At 43.3% G+C, this 16,502-nt stretch overlaps 1 protein-coding gene across 1 annotated transcript in view; it reads left to right on the top strand.

Moving 5' to 3' along the window:
- The window catches only part of PKD1 (polycystin 1, transient receptor potential channel interacting), a 410,044-nt gene that overhangs the window by 191,962 nt on the left and 201,580 nt on the right, over window positions 1-16,502 (top strand). The window contains exons 11-14 of the mRNA XM_086940492.1: window positions 719-1,474; window positions 6,283-6,414; window positions 9,691-9,866; window positions 11,893-12,026. Coding sequence (XP_086796618.1) covers window positions 719-1,474; window positions 6,283-6,414; window positions 9,691-9,866; window positions 11,893-12,026 — 1,198 coding nt within the window. The remainder of the gene's footprint in view (window positions 1-718; window positions 1,475-6,282; window positions 6,415-9,690; window positions 9,867-11,892; window positions 12,027-16,502) is intronic.

Genomic DNA, 16,502 nt, shown 5'->3' on the forward strand with positions numbered 1-16,502 from the left:
TATGCCAATTTAATTCACCACCAGACACTCTCTGCTTCTTTATCTCACTTTTGCAGGTTGTTTTCATCCCTCCTTTCACCAATTGTCACTGTTTTTTCATCTTCCTCCTTCTTTCTCTTTTGTGTTTTCTCTCGCTTGCAGTGGATCAAAGTAGGATGAGGAAAAATGAGTGCTGGTTAACAAAAATAAGTGCTGGTGTGCCCCACATGCCACCACCGGCTCAAATTAAGCACTTACTTACCAATATCCTAATACTAACCCTAAACCTATCCTTTAAACCTAAGCCTTCCTCTCACCTTATCCCTGACACCTAACCCTAAACCTCTCCTCTATCCCCTTCGATGCTCATGACGAGCTCAGCTCGTCATGAGGCACAGTGGAGCTGTGCTGATGACGAGCTGAGCTCGTCATGTACAAGGGGCTTTCCAACAATTCAGCACCGGAGGAAAATTCCCTTAGCAGCCAAGGTGCTATGCTTCCCTTCCACCTTCCCTTACTCTAGAGATCTCCTTAATCATTACACCAATATGTGTCCTAACTCTAAACCTACTTACCCTTATTTCATTCAAGTGAGTGGTAACAACATGGCATTGATCTGAAGGTAAAGGTAATAGACAAGGTCAAGTTTACCAGGGATATCTATGTAGAGGTAATGGTGGGCTCCATAATGGGGGCCACCCTTTCGTGTTTCAATTAACCTATCTTCTCTCCTTGTCAGATCTCATTACAGGGCGATGGAGTGCTTGTTGGGCCGAATCATACCTTTGGAATACAGCATGATGCTACCCCGGGGACGTTCCTCCAGTGCCCTACTGACAGAGGCACCCATCAGGGACCAGGCTTTTTCAGCTTCAACTCCTCCGACTGGTTGGCAGACATACCCTGGGGCCAGACTGTTGGAAACTGGAAAAATGATACGGCGTGTCTGTTTAGGGTGCTCGCCACCGAGCAAATTGTGTCCTCCGTCTTCAGTGATCTACCTTACTCTGTCCTACCAAGACCAGGCCTTTACACTCTGGAAGCCAGTGTGGCGAACAATGTCTCCACCACCAACATCTCGTGCCAGTTTCAGGTCATCTCACCAATTTCTGGTCTTCGGGTCATTTACCCATCAGTCCAGTCTGGTATCGTTTACGGTGCCAAAAACCAGACTTTTATTGTGGTGAAAATCCTTTCTGGCGGAGTGAATTCCTCGGCAGTCTGGGAGCAGGGCAATCAGACAGCCCCATTCCAAGAAACCTGCCCTCCTGACGTGACTCCGCTGGCCTCAGAATGCTCCAGAGAGACCAACGACACCTGGTTCTCAGTGATTCCGCTGAAGGGCCTTGGTGAAGGTGTGACACTGGTCGGAATCACAGCCAGGAACCTGATGAGCTCCCAAAATATTAGCATCAACGTGAAAGAGGAAGAGCCTATCCGGGGCTTGACTGCGCAGCCTAATCCAGAGTCGCGCGTGCTGCTGAACAATCGCGTGGTGAGTAGCGCCATCTTTTCCGTGAGATGTTTTGTTTTCATTCATTTTGATGCCAAAAGCAATCATTTTCTCCAGATTTTAGGTTATTGTTTTGCAAAACGTATACAATAAACTTTATTCAGCAGGTTTAAATCTGACTACAGGAAACAACAGTGCAACGATTCAATAATTTAAAATGAATAAAAGCATTATGAGATGAAGTGAGAGGATTGAAAGCGGTGGAGCAGTCGTTGGAGGGGAGTTCCGTGTCAGAGGGAGGTAGCTGCAGGGTGGAAAATTGGGTGCAATGAGAAGGGAATGCATGAGATGAAGGGAGCAATTATAAGTGGCGGTGTAGTGTAAAGAATAAATTGCACTTAGACGGGAGGTGAGAGTTTGTGTGAAGGAAGAGTGTAATGGAAATGAGGTTCCTGAGAAAGGTAGGTGGTATTTTGGCTAAACTGTAAGTGGTACAAAACACTGCAGCCAGGCTTGTTCTTAATCTTCCGTCCGGAACACCTTTGGCCCCTTCGTTGAAATCCTTACATTGGCTACCGGTGAGGCAGCAAAGAATCTTTAATATATGCTGCCTCACCCATAATGTCTTAGGAAGAAAAAGACCCAGATATCTCCAACAGAAATTCAATCACTGCGTACCTACTGAAGCCTAAGATCACAGAACAAAGTCTTGTTGAGCGTACCCCGTATCTACCTGTCCAGATGCAATGCAGAGCCTTTTCCTACCTGACTCTGCTTTACTGGAACAAGTTATCTCTCCGCATTCGACTCTGCACTAACTATTGTCAATTTAGGAAATTGCTGAAAGCTTCCTTATTTTAAGTGATTCTTTTCTGTGTATGCTTGCTTGCTGTTGTAGGCAGTGCCAAGATTCCCTCGGGTGAGTTGTGCGCTATATTAAATCAAATTAATATAACATAACAAACATTACAAGCATAAAGTTAGATACAGTGTATGATAGGGAGTTGGTGGGGGATAAACATACTAACAGTAGTGAAGGACGTGGAGTAAGAGCAGAGAAGGAGATGTACGTAAAACAAGGGAGGGCAACACAATCATCCCTCAGGATCCTGGGTAGATTGTTGATGCAACAGCATTTGCTCCTAGCAGGAGCACCTTTGGTAATTTGCATGGCATTAGTAATTGATATGAAATGCTGACTTTAGCAAGCTCTTATGTAATAACAAAAACAATGATAATAGAGCATTTGTATAAACATTTTTCCATTCCTGTTTAACTAAAAAGTCATTAAACCAACATATATTGTGTCATTATTATACAAAGACATTAAAGGGGGACTTGGAAACAATATTGAACACATCACATTAAAGTATCTCAGATTATAAATAATCGTAGGAGTCTGAACATATAACAAAACGACTTATAACAACTGAGAGTAAATCCACAAAACACTTTACAAAAATCAAAGCAGACATAGGTAGTCGACATTGCATTCCCTTTCAAGGTGTCCTTGGGAACCATCTTTGAGACTAATATGAGCTCCTAGTGAGTAACACCTTTATGCTATTGTTGAATGTTATGTTATGTTATGTGCATTTGTACCGCGTGCAGATACTCCAAGGAGTGTCCACAATATGCAGAGTAGGCTTGTTTCCTAGAAAAGTCTAATTCCTGTTAAAACTATGAATCCAGTTGGCTCTGAGTGGGTATGACTTATATTCAAGAGATAGAGTGATAGTGTAGGGTTTACATTAATATAATGTGTGGCGGCTGCCTTCACAGGAGGCTTCACTGCACGGAAAAAGCCAACTGAGAGTGCTTTTCTAGAAGTAATGCAGGGTCGGGATGTACTTGCTGAGAAAGGAATGATGGTCCACGGAGTCGAGTGTAATGTATGAGTTAGTGAAGAAGAGTGTCAGTTGCTGTAGAGAGGATGATGGTAAGGGTTTTTGATAAGGCACTTTTAGCAGTACTATAGGATTGGGAGTGATAAGGGCTGAGAATGGATTGGTGAAAAGTAGTGTTAGCAGTTGTGCAGGATGGGGAGTAGTAGGGGTTGGAAGTGATTGTTGGTAAATTCATTGGTAGTGTGTTGGAGGTAGCAAAGGAGCTAGAAGTGGTGGAGGCTGAGAATTATATGTTGGTTCTGCAAGGAATATGCGCTGCGAAACAGTGTGCCTAAGAGGACCAAAAAAATATAAATAGATAAGCAAACAGGAATGTAATTAAAAAACATTTGCCCAATATTGTTCAAACTTTTAGGGTGTCTTTCACAGATAAGCACTACTCTCCTCTTACATATACAAGTGCAGAATTCATACAGACAGGTTGTTGGCACAGGGATGTCCCCCATATGTTATAGGGCTGTGTACCCCGGCCTGGGTTGACACAACTGCATGTGAAACAGGTAACCTGATTTTTGTTGACCCAGCACCCAAGCTAAGTGAGTGTGGGAGTTGTGGTCAACGGTATCCATGGAAATGCCATAGTCGAGAAACTGGACTTGGGCCTAAAGAGGCACTCCAAACATCCCCTAAGAACCAACAAGGGACTACTGCCCATGCCTTGGTTGATCACCAAATAGATGTAGCAGTTCACTGAGTTTTGTGAATTAGTATTCCTGACCAGACATGTTTCTAAGCCGGATCCTGTTCTTTTGTCACTCCCTAGTTGCTATTTCATGAAGGCTGATGACAACCAGGCGCAGAGTCTTCCGATTTAATTGTGCCAATGTTTTGGATACTCTTGCTTGGAGCCAGCACCGTCCCTGCCTGCTGTGAGAGCCAGCAACTCGCACAAGGGCTTTGTTTCAAGAATAGCCAAAATAATACATTCTAAAGGGAGTCATCCCCAAACCAGTCTCATGACCTTAGACGATGGGTTCACATTTCCTGCCCGGAAAATTAGTATAAAAATGTGACCTAAACCACCCTACTTTGTTCCTCTTCTCAGTTTTTTTGATCAAGGATGAGACTGCTCTACAGAGTACTTGAAGAACTGCCTAGCAACCAGGGATGGTGTTTGCATGACAACATGTCTCCCAGAGGTGACTGGATATTTCCTGAAGTCTGTAACTCGAAAACCGATCTGATACCTCCCAGATGGCTGCAAATGTAGAAGAAGAGCACCTATCTCCATTCGGCCGGTGGCTGCATCTGCCGAAGACAAGCACTTGTCTGGTCTTGGCCAGAAGGCCACAACTGACTAGGATGAGCACCATCTGCAATTGTTCAGGAAGTCGCAAGTGTCAAAGCTAAATATCCTGATGGTCATAGCTAAGAGGCTGCACCTGCTAAACAGGTGTAGGTCACCAGAACTGCTGAAGATGAGCACCTGTTTAATCCTAGCCAGGAGGCCACTACTACCAAAGATGAGGAGCACATGTCTGAATTCAGCCAGGAGGCCACAACTGTTGAATAAGAGCATCCATCTAGTACTGGCCAGGAGGCCACAACTGCTGGAGACGAAGAGTGCTTGTCTGCATTCGGCCAGAAGGCTGCAAATTGCCGAAGATGTGCAACTGTGTGATCATGGCCAGAAGGCCACAACTGCCAAAAATTTAGCACCCTTCTTGTGCTAGCCAAGAGGCCACATGTTCCGAAGATCAGCTGCAATAGAGTAGGCTGCCACATTCCAACACCTCCAGCGGTCCATGTGCAGAGTGAGGCACCCACCCAGGTCCTGTGTCATAGAAGGTGACACTGAAGGTGCAGGACCAATGAGTGCACCCGCCAACGTCACACCAGCCACATCTCTGTGGGTAGGCAAAGCGATATCTGAGCCTGAAATACTGCACTGAACACACAGAGGTAAATCTGACGCAAGAACGCTAACTATTGCTGGTGTGATCACTTTGGGCAACAACTTTTTCAACTATTCCCATGCCTGCATTTTTGCAGAAGCTACCATGGACATTGGGAGATCTGTGTAGAATGGGGACAGGACTGGGCTTAACCGTACATTGTTGTGTCTGCCACCTGACTATTGAGTTCTGAGGTCTTCACCGCTCACCCTCACTATCCTGAGAGTCAAGTGCGGAAAGGATGTACTTAGCTAAGTTTACGAAGCCATAATAAAATGAACTACTACTTTATCTGTTCCATGAGCACCCTGGAAACAGTTGGTTGTTTACTCCCATAAAATGTGTATTTAGTTCCCTCTACATAGGGGCAACTGGCCAAGGAACATGGTGTAGGACAATAATTTCTACAAGGGGAAACAATATTTTCACCAATGAGAAAAAAAAGCTAGCATATGTGTATGCATAGGCATGCACGTTTGCCTTGTGGAAAAAGGAATTCACAGAAGGATTTTACAAGTACTCCTGGGAAAACAGCTTCTTAGGAGTTTGCCAGAAAACAGTTGTGAATTACAAAAATGTAATTATATTCCAAACAGAGTAGGAAATCTACAAGAGCAGGTTTAAAATTTCATTAGGAAACCATACCCATTGTGAATTTTGCACAGGTACATTTATGTTTCGTGATTAGGTCATGTTTAAGATGCACTTTTCTTTAATCAGCGCACATATAAATTAGAAAAAAAACATGAATATCACCTTTACTTCTAGAAAAAATATCAAATTTAGTTTGCATTTTGAAAATGGAGCACATATCTTTTGTTTTCAACATTACCAATATAATGGAATCACTTTGCTCCAGCAAGTGGCCAGGAAGTAGACAAACTTTTCAAAATAAAATGTTTAATTGTTTTCTATTGTGCGTGTTTTTTTTAAATGCATTTAGTCGGCGTAAAATTGTGTAATATGTAGATTGATATTTTTGTCGATTTGTCTGCTCTGTTTATATTCATGTTTCAGTGCTAACAATCATTACTTCGATACCTTTCAGAGTTACCAGGCCATGGTGGAGGCCGGGTCGGATGCCACATTCAAGTGGACAGTGGACGACAAGCCCTCTTTCACCTATTACAACATTGTCTTCAACGTCATATACCAGAGTGCGGCTGTCTACAAACTCACGGTAAGTGGTTTCAGTGAACCAACCTATTCCTTCCATCCTGGTGTGCGGTCATTCTTATCACTGCAGTTATGCACCCCTATCGCGTCATTTTGGAAGGTTCACCCCATTTCTGCCGCTCTGTGGAGTGGTCCTCATTTCTCTGCTTATTATGGCAAATGGACAGTTCAATTTTAGCCTGCCAAGGGGCTCCAACCCATTCCTGCGGTTTCTAGGTCTGCTTCTAATTTCATTAACCCTGCCAACTAACTTATTCCAACAACTGATGTGCATGGACCTCTTTTCCCTAAAGATCCAATTGACACGCCTCATTTCTGCAACCACTACAGCATTCACTATTTTTTAAGCTTTTAATCGTAATCTCATGGTCCAAGTTACTGGAGCTTTTGGGAGGACACCACTTTCATTCCACCCCAAGAATGCACCTTATTCTAAGGGCCTTCTCCTATTTTCATACTCCTTTTGCCCACGCAAGAACTCCACATTTCTGCAGCTTCAGGGGGTGTACCGCTCCATCTACTGCTCCTGTACACTGTATTTCAGGGACTTTCCCCATTTTCATATTCCAGTGGCCCGACGGGATCTTCTTATTTTGCAGCAGTTTCTTGGGTTGTGCCTCATTCTTACTGCTCCTGCAGGCATTCTTAATTACTACAAGTTTATTGACACCCCCTCCCTTCCAATGCTGGCTATAAACCCTATGCTCTTATTCCTGGGGTTGCAACCTTTAATTGTGGTCTGCAATGTCAGCTCTGTTTTTGTCTGTTGTCGATCCACCTCTTTCCTTTATTTCGAAGCGCACATATCTACCGACAAAAATGCGATAGGGTTGATTCGATGGGGTTCTGGCGCTCCTCAACAATCCCACAATGTTCCAACCTATTCTTATAAGTATTGTGGCGCTGTTAAAGGAAGGGAGATTCGCCCAGCTCCCTGAAATCTTATGATCAAAGATCACAAAAACATAATGACATTTCAGCCTCAAGCACACGCTACATTAAATGTCTCATTACATAAACGTATATTAGATATACAGAGAGGATATACAGCCGTATGAAGGGAGGATTCCTCTGGATCAACGGGACACCTCACATATATTGAACTTTACAGAGTCATGACTTATAAGATGAGAGCATAGATTGAAGATAGTGGAGACGTTTGTGAAGATTGTTATTAATTTTATCCGGGGCAGAAGTAAAACCGGGAATAAGGATTGAACTCACTACCTAGACTTCATAGAACGTACAGCCATGAGGAAGTCGTGGGGTACAGCCCATCACAACAAAACACGTGTTGGCTCTAAGGCGAAAAACGAAGAAGTGGCCAGCAGCCCAAGAAATAAAAAAGACCACAGGAGCTTATCATTTTTGGATCTAATATACGTTTATTTAATGAGACATTTGCTGTAGTGTGTGCTTGAGGCTGAAATGTCATACATATCTACCAACATTGAGGACTCACTCCATTCCCCTTGCCTTCTTACAACGGCCCCTCGTGGCGGGATGCCTGGCTTTCACCTTGTGGATACCCTGCCGGAGCTATCTCACAGGGGAATACTAGGACGGGTTCCCTAAGCAAGCGCCGGGAAACCCACTGCGGGTAGCTGTGCGCTATATAAGCTCAAATACATTTACACACACATTTACACACATCCCCTGGCTTTAAGGTTCTCACGCTATTATAGCATCTCCAAAGGATGCAGCTCCTTCCTGAAGAAGAATCTGAGTGGGAGAACGTGAGCGGCTTAAATTATGGCCATTAGACTATTACACGGTTGCCATTTTCCGAAATTTGAATAGGGTGACCTCATTCCAGACCTGGCACTTTAGCAAAACACACTCTTCATTTTGGCACTTACCGGGGCCAGCTTTAGGGCAGTGCGACAGGTGTGGCCTCACTGGGCGCTGACTTCTGGTGGTGGGCGCTAACCTCGGGGGGGCTGTGTTTAGCAATGTATTATGTAAGGAGAGATGAAGAGGACTTTTGCCCTGTGGTAGTGAGAGAAACCGAGGAGGCGGTGATGGGGCGTAGGTGGCGCCAAAAGTGATTGTTGCACCGGGCACCAACAGTGCTAAAGCCAGCCCTGGCGCTTACAGTTTTTCTTTTCCCATGACTGGTGTGAACTTGTATACAGAGAGGAGTGTCACTGGTTAAAGTGATCTTTTATAGGTTGAAAGCCTCCAGGGGTTGGAGATGCACCCGGTGGAAGAAAAAATGTAAAAGAGTCTAGCTTTCACAAGCTTATGGACTTTCAAAGTCAAAGTCAAAGTCAAAGATCTTTATTCGGATTAAAACATCCATAAAAGTGCATAACAAGTACAATGGCAATGAATACAAAAATAAACAACTAAAATTTAGTCTATCTAATTCTACAACAATGCAGGTACATATTAAAAGAGGACAATATATGTAATTTAAAAATTAGATCATTTAAAAATAGCGACAACTATAAAATGTGGGACAAAGACAAAGGTAAAATCAGGACAGATGTATGTGCAAATTACAGATGTGCAAATTGTTAAGCGATACAAAGTGCAAAGTGCAATGTACAAATGTTATCAGTCAAAGTGCAAAGTAGCTCGCGAGCGAACGGCGGCTTTAAGGAAACAACTCACTCTAAATATTATTTCATCTGATCCTAACATTAATAAATTCCTCAACGCTATCTTAAAATCCAACAGGTCCTGTTTCCGACAGTATGGCATTAAATAATGGACAGTAAACAGTTTATAAAAATCACAAAAGAACATAAAGTGCATGCGACTTTGTTTCTTAATCGGGTTACACGGCGGACAGCTTAAGGTTTCCAAATGTTTGTTATAACCCAAAGGAAAGTTTAGCAGATTTACGATGCTCCCGTCCCGCAAACGGAACAGTAAACTCCTGTTCCATCTACCTTTTGGACTTTCACACTGGCTTTAAAAGTGTGCAACGTAAACTTTTTTACCCTTTTTTCTGTCTTTGCCTTCCTGCTACTGGTTCATATATTCATATAAAAAGAAAAGGAAAAAATATCTTTCTTTTATTTGTTGCCACTTCTACCTGCTCCATTCTTTCCTTTGACTATACCTTTTCATTCTCTTCTTTTTCTAAATTATCTCTCCTGTCACATCTGGACTGCCTTGCTTCTCAACCTTCACATGAGGCTGCTTATGATCATATCAGTCCTGAAGACCATAGTAGGGCAAGTTTTAGAAGGTACATCCAAGCAACAACCCCCCCCTAACCTGGAACAAATAGGATAATAAACCCTGATGGGGTTTTCTGTATCTTTTTCAGCTGACAGCATCCAACCACGTCAGCAACGTCTCGATCAGCTACAACGTTACGGTGGAGAAGATGAACAAGATGAAAGACTTTGTGGTGTTCGGGGTTCCGCCCATCGCCAAGCAGGGCGTACCGTTAGATCTCTCAGCCAGCGTGCTCATTGACTCCGCTGTGGATGCATCCTTCCGGTGAGGCGTACTCCGGGTTTCCACTGATGAGTGGTCAGAGGTCTACTTAGGGCAGAAACTGGACTAGGAGGGGACAGGGCCTAGGAAAGGAAGGAAAAGGATAACATAGGTGTTTATTCTCTCAAGCATGGTGTGCAGATAGACTACAGCCATGGTACCTCATCATGTGAAGAGTGGGGCCAATTTATGTCCATAATGAAACCATGGAACCAGGTGAAATCCAATCAGAGTGAATCTGAATTGAAAAGTGATTTTGTAAGAAGCAGTCAATGGCAGATTTTATCTCTAATGGGGCTGCATTCAACACCAGGTGGTTTCCTTGAGAACTCCCCTGAAAATGATATGTCATATTTGTTTAGCGTCTGTCTTAATTGAGGACCACACGTTACAGATACTTCCACAGTTTAGCCAAACAGTCGCCAGACGCCCTCACCCTCTCTGTACATTTTTCTCTGTAGTAACCTACGGTTTCAGTTTTGGCTCTAAGAGGAGATTCCCGTCTCCTTTAAGTGGTACTCTGGACAGATAGCTGTTCCACAGGAAATGGTTGAACTGAGTTCCAAACAGTGTATGGTTTGATACCCAATTTTTCTGGTCAAGTATAATAGTGGGAATCCCACCATGTGAGAGCCATGGGAGTCAGGAAGAGTGAGGCACCCTCCATGTAGCACAGAATGTGGGCTCTTACAATGGGTTGGTAGACACGTGGTGGCAGTTCATTTAAATCTTGTTCGAGAGATGGATCAGGAGAAATGGGCAGAGGGGGACACAGTCTTAAACCCTATAAATCCCAATGGATGGGTACGTTTAAGACTAGAACTAGCTTCTTCAAAGAATGAATCAGTAAATAATGCTCTAAATGTATTACCAATGTTTTCACCCACCAGGATTGCACTCTAGAAGCTAGACTAGCTGGTTCCATGGGTGTTTATTGACATCTAATATTTCTAGACCTGTCTGTATGTCATGAGAAGAAGCTGAGGATTTTTGATGATCTCGAATCAGTTCTGCTTCGATCAGGCTATAGTTTGGCACCAAACAGTTTTGAAGACAGCTGATCCATTGTACTGCACCACAAAGAAGTAACCCTGAGCAGGTCTCACTAGTTTTCACATGCACTCAAATGTCTGCACACATTTGCATTTACATAAACACTCACACATTTAGACACAAATTGTACCATAAAAAGCAGACACAACCTTTTGTTGCAACTGAAGCCACATTCTCACAAACCAGGCCGCATCTTGTGTCCACACACTCAGGTTCATGCACATTGGAATGATAACACACATGACCATATGTAAATACATCCAAACACTCTTTTTCACAAAAAAGTTTGTAAACACCACTTATCGCCGCAAAGACTAACACAAGAGAACACATTTACAGGCACACGCACTAAGATTCATGAACCTACATACTCATTATGTAGTGATGTATGCATTGACTCACTGAGACCTCCATATATGCATGTAACTTACTGGCTTGTGAACACAAATATTCTTTCTCACACATGTATAAAGACAAAAGCACATGCGACTATAACACAGAGAGACTACCACACACCAGTAGAACCTAATTGTACACATGCAAGTGTACTATATTCATTCGTACATGCATTTCCTTACACTTCAAAACGCATTCAAATGTGCAGGAATACATACAGTTGATGGACATAAATATAGATTGCCATGCCTATAAATGCATTGCATTCCTAGTCACAAATTCATACTAACACAGTACATACATTATTATCAAAAACCATATAGGCATAAAAGTTTGCAATCACATATTTACCTATGCCTGCACAATCATGCATGCAGGCATATCACCACACACATCATTTATGCACACACATTTCTCTATACAAACATGCAAGGTCAAGCATTTATAAGCACACCCTTACCACACAGAGATTCACACATCTTCACAAGCCTACGAATGCACGCAAACGCGCATGCAAGTATCATTTCACACAGAAAGAACTATTGTTACTCAGAATTCTCTGATATCCTTCCCCCATCAGGTGGACATTTGGAGATGGGTGCCAGGACCTTGGTGATTTCAAACCTCCATACAACCAGTCGTTCCCCATTCCCAACCCTGCCATTCATCAGATCTTGATTCAGCACAACGTGACACACGTATATCAGGAGCCAGGTAAGAGGGCCTCGGTTGACGACCATCGCGGCTGCCCACCAACTCTAGTGTGAAGTCTTGATTTTAACACCTATTTGGGTTGTGTTGATTAGATATCATTTGTATGACAGCTTTTTGTTGTTTGGAAAAAGAATACCTTTCTAAAAAATATGTTTTGTGAGATTGATTTGAGGACCACAGCTCTAATTTATTCTGTAGCAATACCATTACAAAACATGTATCATTTATTTAATATACTGAAATGTCGAAAACACGTGAATATAAATCACAAACTCTAAGGTATGCCTGGGAAGTAAATTTTCATTCCGCTTGCGTCATTTGCGGAATTTGGGTAATTTCGATTCCGCGGAGAACGCGGAATTGTCAAAAAATCCACGATCCATGGCTTCGCGGAATTTTTTGCTTGTTCACGCTTTCAAAATGCGTGTTTGCAAGATATTTCCCCCCGAGCACGCAAACAGCGTTCGAAAACAGCAAAAAAAAGCGTTGTAAACGGGCGGAACAAGCAATTCCGCGTGTTCGTGGAACTTTTGCGTGCTCTTAGAGATTTTTTACTGTTTCGCGGAGCTTCGCGGAGCTTTGCGTAGCGCGACTGCGCAAATTCCACCCACCCCTACTCTAAGGATGATGGCTCAAACATTAGCTAAAAAACGAACCCACTCAGTCATTTTTATGTCGAAAATCAAACTTAGATCTACCCCAGTTCTGTTACCACACCACATTGAACAGTATAGAACAGAACAAGCTGTGTTGTACAAGTTCTAAATGTCCAATGGTGCATACTGTAGTAAAGTTTACCAACATCATTCTCAATGACCATGTTTTAGCCTTGAAAATATGCAGCTGCCTTCTTTGGAACAAAATATAATTAAATACAGAGGGCCAGCTTGATGACCATTCCTTTTTGCTAGTCGCAAATTGCAACGTTTTGTGGCTCGCAATTTGCAACTCACAAAATGGAACGTACAACAGTGTCTCAGACACTGTTTGCGATTCCTAATGGGGTAGCTAAAGACACACCTCAATAATATTAATGAGGTAGGTTGCAATTTGCCACCCCTTAGGAATCTTACATATCACAGGGATGGTAACCATGTCTGTTTGCTTTTTTAAATAAAGATTTGTTTTTTCAAATGCAACCCATTTTCCTAAAAGGAAAACTGGATGCGTTTAAAAGAAAAAAAAGAAAAAGTTTTCTGTTTTTTTTTAAGGGCAGGCAGTGCGGACTGCTGGTAAAAAATATTTTCGCTGCCAAACGTAAAGGGGAAGGGGTCTCATGGGGACCGTTTCCCATTTGCGACTGGCTTACCACCTACTTAAAGTAGGTGGTAACTGCAATTGTTTTGTGAGCGCATTTGCGGTTGCAAAACAGTTGTACATATCAGTGAGACTCGCTATTAGAAAGGGACGGCCTTGGCACTTCCTTTCCTAATAATGGCTCGCAAACCCTAATTTGCGAATTGGTAATAAGTAACCAACTCGCAAAATTGGGTTTGTACATACCACAACCCTTGTTAGCGGTCGCATACTGTCCGATTTCCCGTTTGCGACCGTTAAAATGGGGTTTACATCTGGCCCAGGATAGCATAGAGATCTGTAACTTCCTATGTTCAAATGAATTTGTAAAAATATGCAAAAAAGGAAAAACTCTGAATGTTTAGCGACCCTTTTTAAAACACTCACAATTTCTGAAGTGTTACAGGCTTATGAGTCTCAAATTATAATCCATTGATTGTTCGCTGCAAGCAGAGAAGACATCTACGAGCAGCTGCTAAAGCAGCCCACTGGCTACGTAACATTTCATACGTCTACAATTACACCTAGTCTTTCGCATCTCCAAACACTAGACCCCATGATACCCAACGCCTGTGTCTTACCTCCTTAGAGGGTGTCAGGTGGCAACTTTCCTCTCTACGCACTGTCCATTGTCCATGGAAGGCTGCACAGCATTTGTTGTCAGCAAGTGGCAGTCATCCTCTTCTGCCAGATCTGTGGTCTACCTCCATAGGCCTTATCTGCTTTGAATCCTAAATTATGACTTGCCACTCTTCTCTTCAAGTTTCTGTGATATAAATAGATCAATTTCTAATCTCTACATGTGTTCTTGCTAAAATAGGTCATTTGTTTCTCTCCCAAGGAGATCAAATACCAGGTGCACCGCATAGGCTCGAAATGTGTCAAAGATGTCTCTCTATTTACATTCAGAACTAAAGAAGTAAACATTGACAAAAGCAGCCCATCTTGAGTTCCATAAAGTCCTTAAGACCTGGCCTTTTGACACAGACAACTACATCTGTCCTCTTATAAATTTCTCAGGTTACCCTAGAGCAAACATACCCATTAGGTTGATTGCTGCACTCTACAAATTCCATAGTATAGTTCGCTATGCAAGTACGTACATTCAATGTTGCTCTAGCCTAATAGCTCCTTTTGGATAGCTATTATGTCTCAAAATGGTGGTCTATTCGTTCAGAGGGCTGAGGAGGATAGTGCATCTCTCCAAAAGCAGAAATTTTCTGCATTGGATTTCTGTTGCCAACAGAATCATTTTAACATCAGGCGATTATACTTATAATTGTAATTGCACCACAGCTAATGGCTAAGATATTTCCTCTAGTTCTTCTAAAAGAGACACCCATCCTTGACATTTTCCTTCAGAAGTGCAGAGCATTCAGGACACAAGTGGTTAAAACCTGAAACAGTATACTGCTGAGCCTAGAGGTTTCCACAAGTCTCATTTCCTTCTGCAAGCGATTACCCAGGTCTCCAGTTTGCTAGTTTGGCTTCTCTCGGACTTCCTCGTCAGTCCCGGGATAGGCGTGGTAACCCCAAAAGAGCAAGAGAGAGAGATGGCTGTCAGTGAGGTTTACTCTCTGTATAACAATATTAGTAGGTGTAGCATACAACACACGGATATGTGGTGTTGATAATATATGTTTATTGGTACAACAAGGACCCGCAGTAGCGGGACAAACACAAGCATGGAAGATCAGCTGTAAACTGTCACCCAAACCTCAGTGACGTCACTTAAATACATTCCTAACATTCTACAGTGATGCAGTATGACGCTGATAACAGAAATAGAAAACATACTGTCAACAACGACCCATAACTGTATGACATACAACATCTCCCTTCCTCCATGAACTATAACCTGAATTCATTCCATAACATAGTCCTTAAATCTGGTAGGCAATTTTATAACTCTGCCCGTTCTTGAAGGTTGCCCCCCATTAAAATGGTTATCAACATTACTCATGCGAGTTATAGTATTTTCGTTCCTCACAACTTTATTGTCTACCATGGAATCTTCCTGAACTAAAGCAGTGGCCTCAATACTAGCAGAATGTCTGGTAGAGTTTCCATCAGAACTCAAAGACGGTCCTCGACTAGCATTGGAATGTAACATCTCGGGACCACTAGACACATCATCCCATTCTAGAACACTATCATCTAGACTTCCTTCTCCCTCTTCTGCATTTCTCATTATGATTTGTTCTTGACCTGGTTTTAGTTTTACTATATCATCTTTACTGCGCCATCCTTCTCCTTCGACAAACACCGCTCCTCCTGACGCTTTACCAACTCTCATTGTTTTGCTGAGCCTTGACTCTCCCTTGCTCACCAAACCAGGCTTTTTCACTAACACCCAATCACCAGGTGCAATGATCTTATCCTTAGCTCTGTTTACCTTGTCAGAATATGTCTTGTTCTGCATTTGCTTAGACATTATGTTCTCCCTCACATTTAGGGGTCGATTAGGATCGCGGACGGACTTGAGTCCGTCCGCGACCCCAGAGTATGAGGGAACGTCCGCATGGGCTGCGGCGTTCCCTCATGTGCGATTAGGATGTGACCGCCACCCTGGCGGTCACATCCTGGATATTTAACATTGCGGCGGGTGCTGCTTGAAGCAGCACCCGCCGCAATGTTAAAAGTGCATGTGTAACATTTACATGCACAAAGCGGCAGGCACCGCGCGGTGCCTGCCGCATTGTGCATGTAAATGCTGGGGGGTACCATAGGTACCCCCCATGTGCACCCCCCACCCACCAACACCCTGGGGGCCCGCAACGGGCCCCCAAAATCAAAAGTACACATGCTTTTCCACGGCGGAAAAAGCGCCGCGGAAAAGCATGTTTTCAAATGCTACCTAATTTGGCCGGCGGTGTCTGATAGACACTGCCAGCCAAATGAGAGCTTTTCCGCCGCGGTTGTAATCCGACCGCGGCGGAAAAGCAGCGGACAGAAACCAAGACCCACCAGCCATCGTAATGTGGCGGTGGGTCTTTGGTGAGCCCGCAATGGATTTTCCGCCTCCTCCGGGCCGGAGGTGGCTTCCGCCGGCCCGGAGGAGGCGGAAAATCCTCCATCCTAATCGGCCCCTTAGTTCCTTATCACATATTTGTTCCACTTCAACGGCTGTTTTTTCCCATCCACCTATTTTTGGTGTCATGGCATTGTTGCATACTCTTC

The sequence above is a fragment of the Lissotriton vulgaris genome, chromosome 10 (genome assembly GCF_964263255.1).
Source record: "Lissotriton vulgaris chromosome 10, aLisVul1.2, whole genome shotgun sequence".
Taxonomy (NCBI): domain Eukaryota; kingdom Metazoa; phylum Chordata; class Amphibia; order Caudata; family Salamandridae; genus Lissotriton; species Lissotriton vulgaris.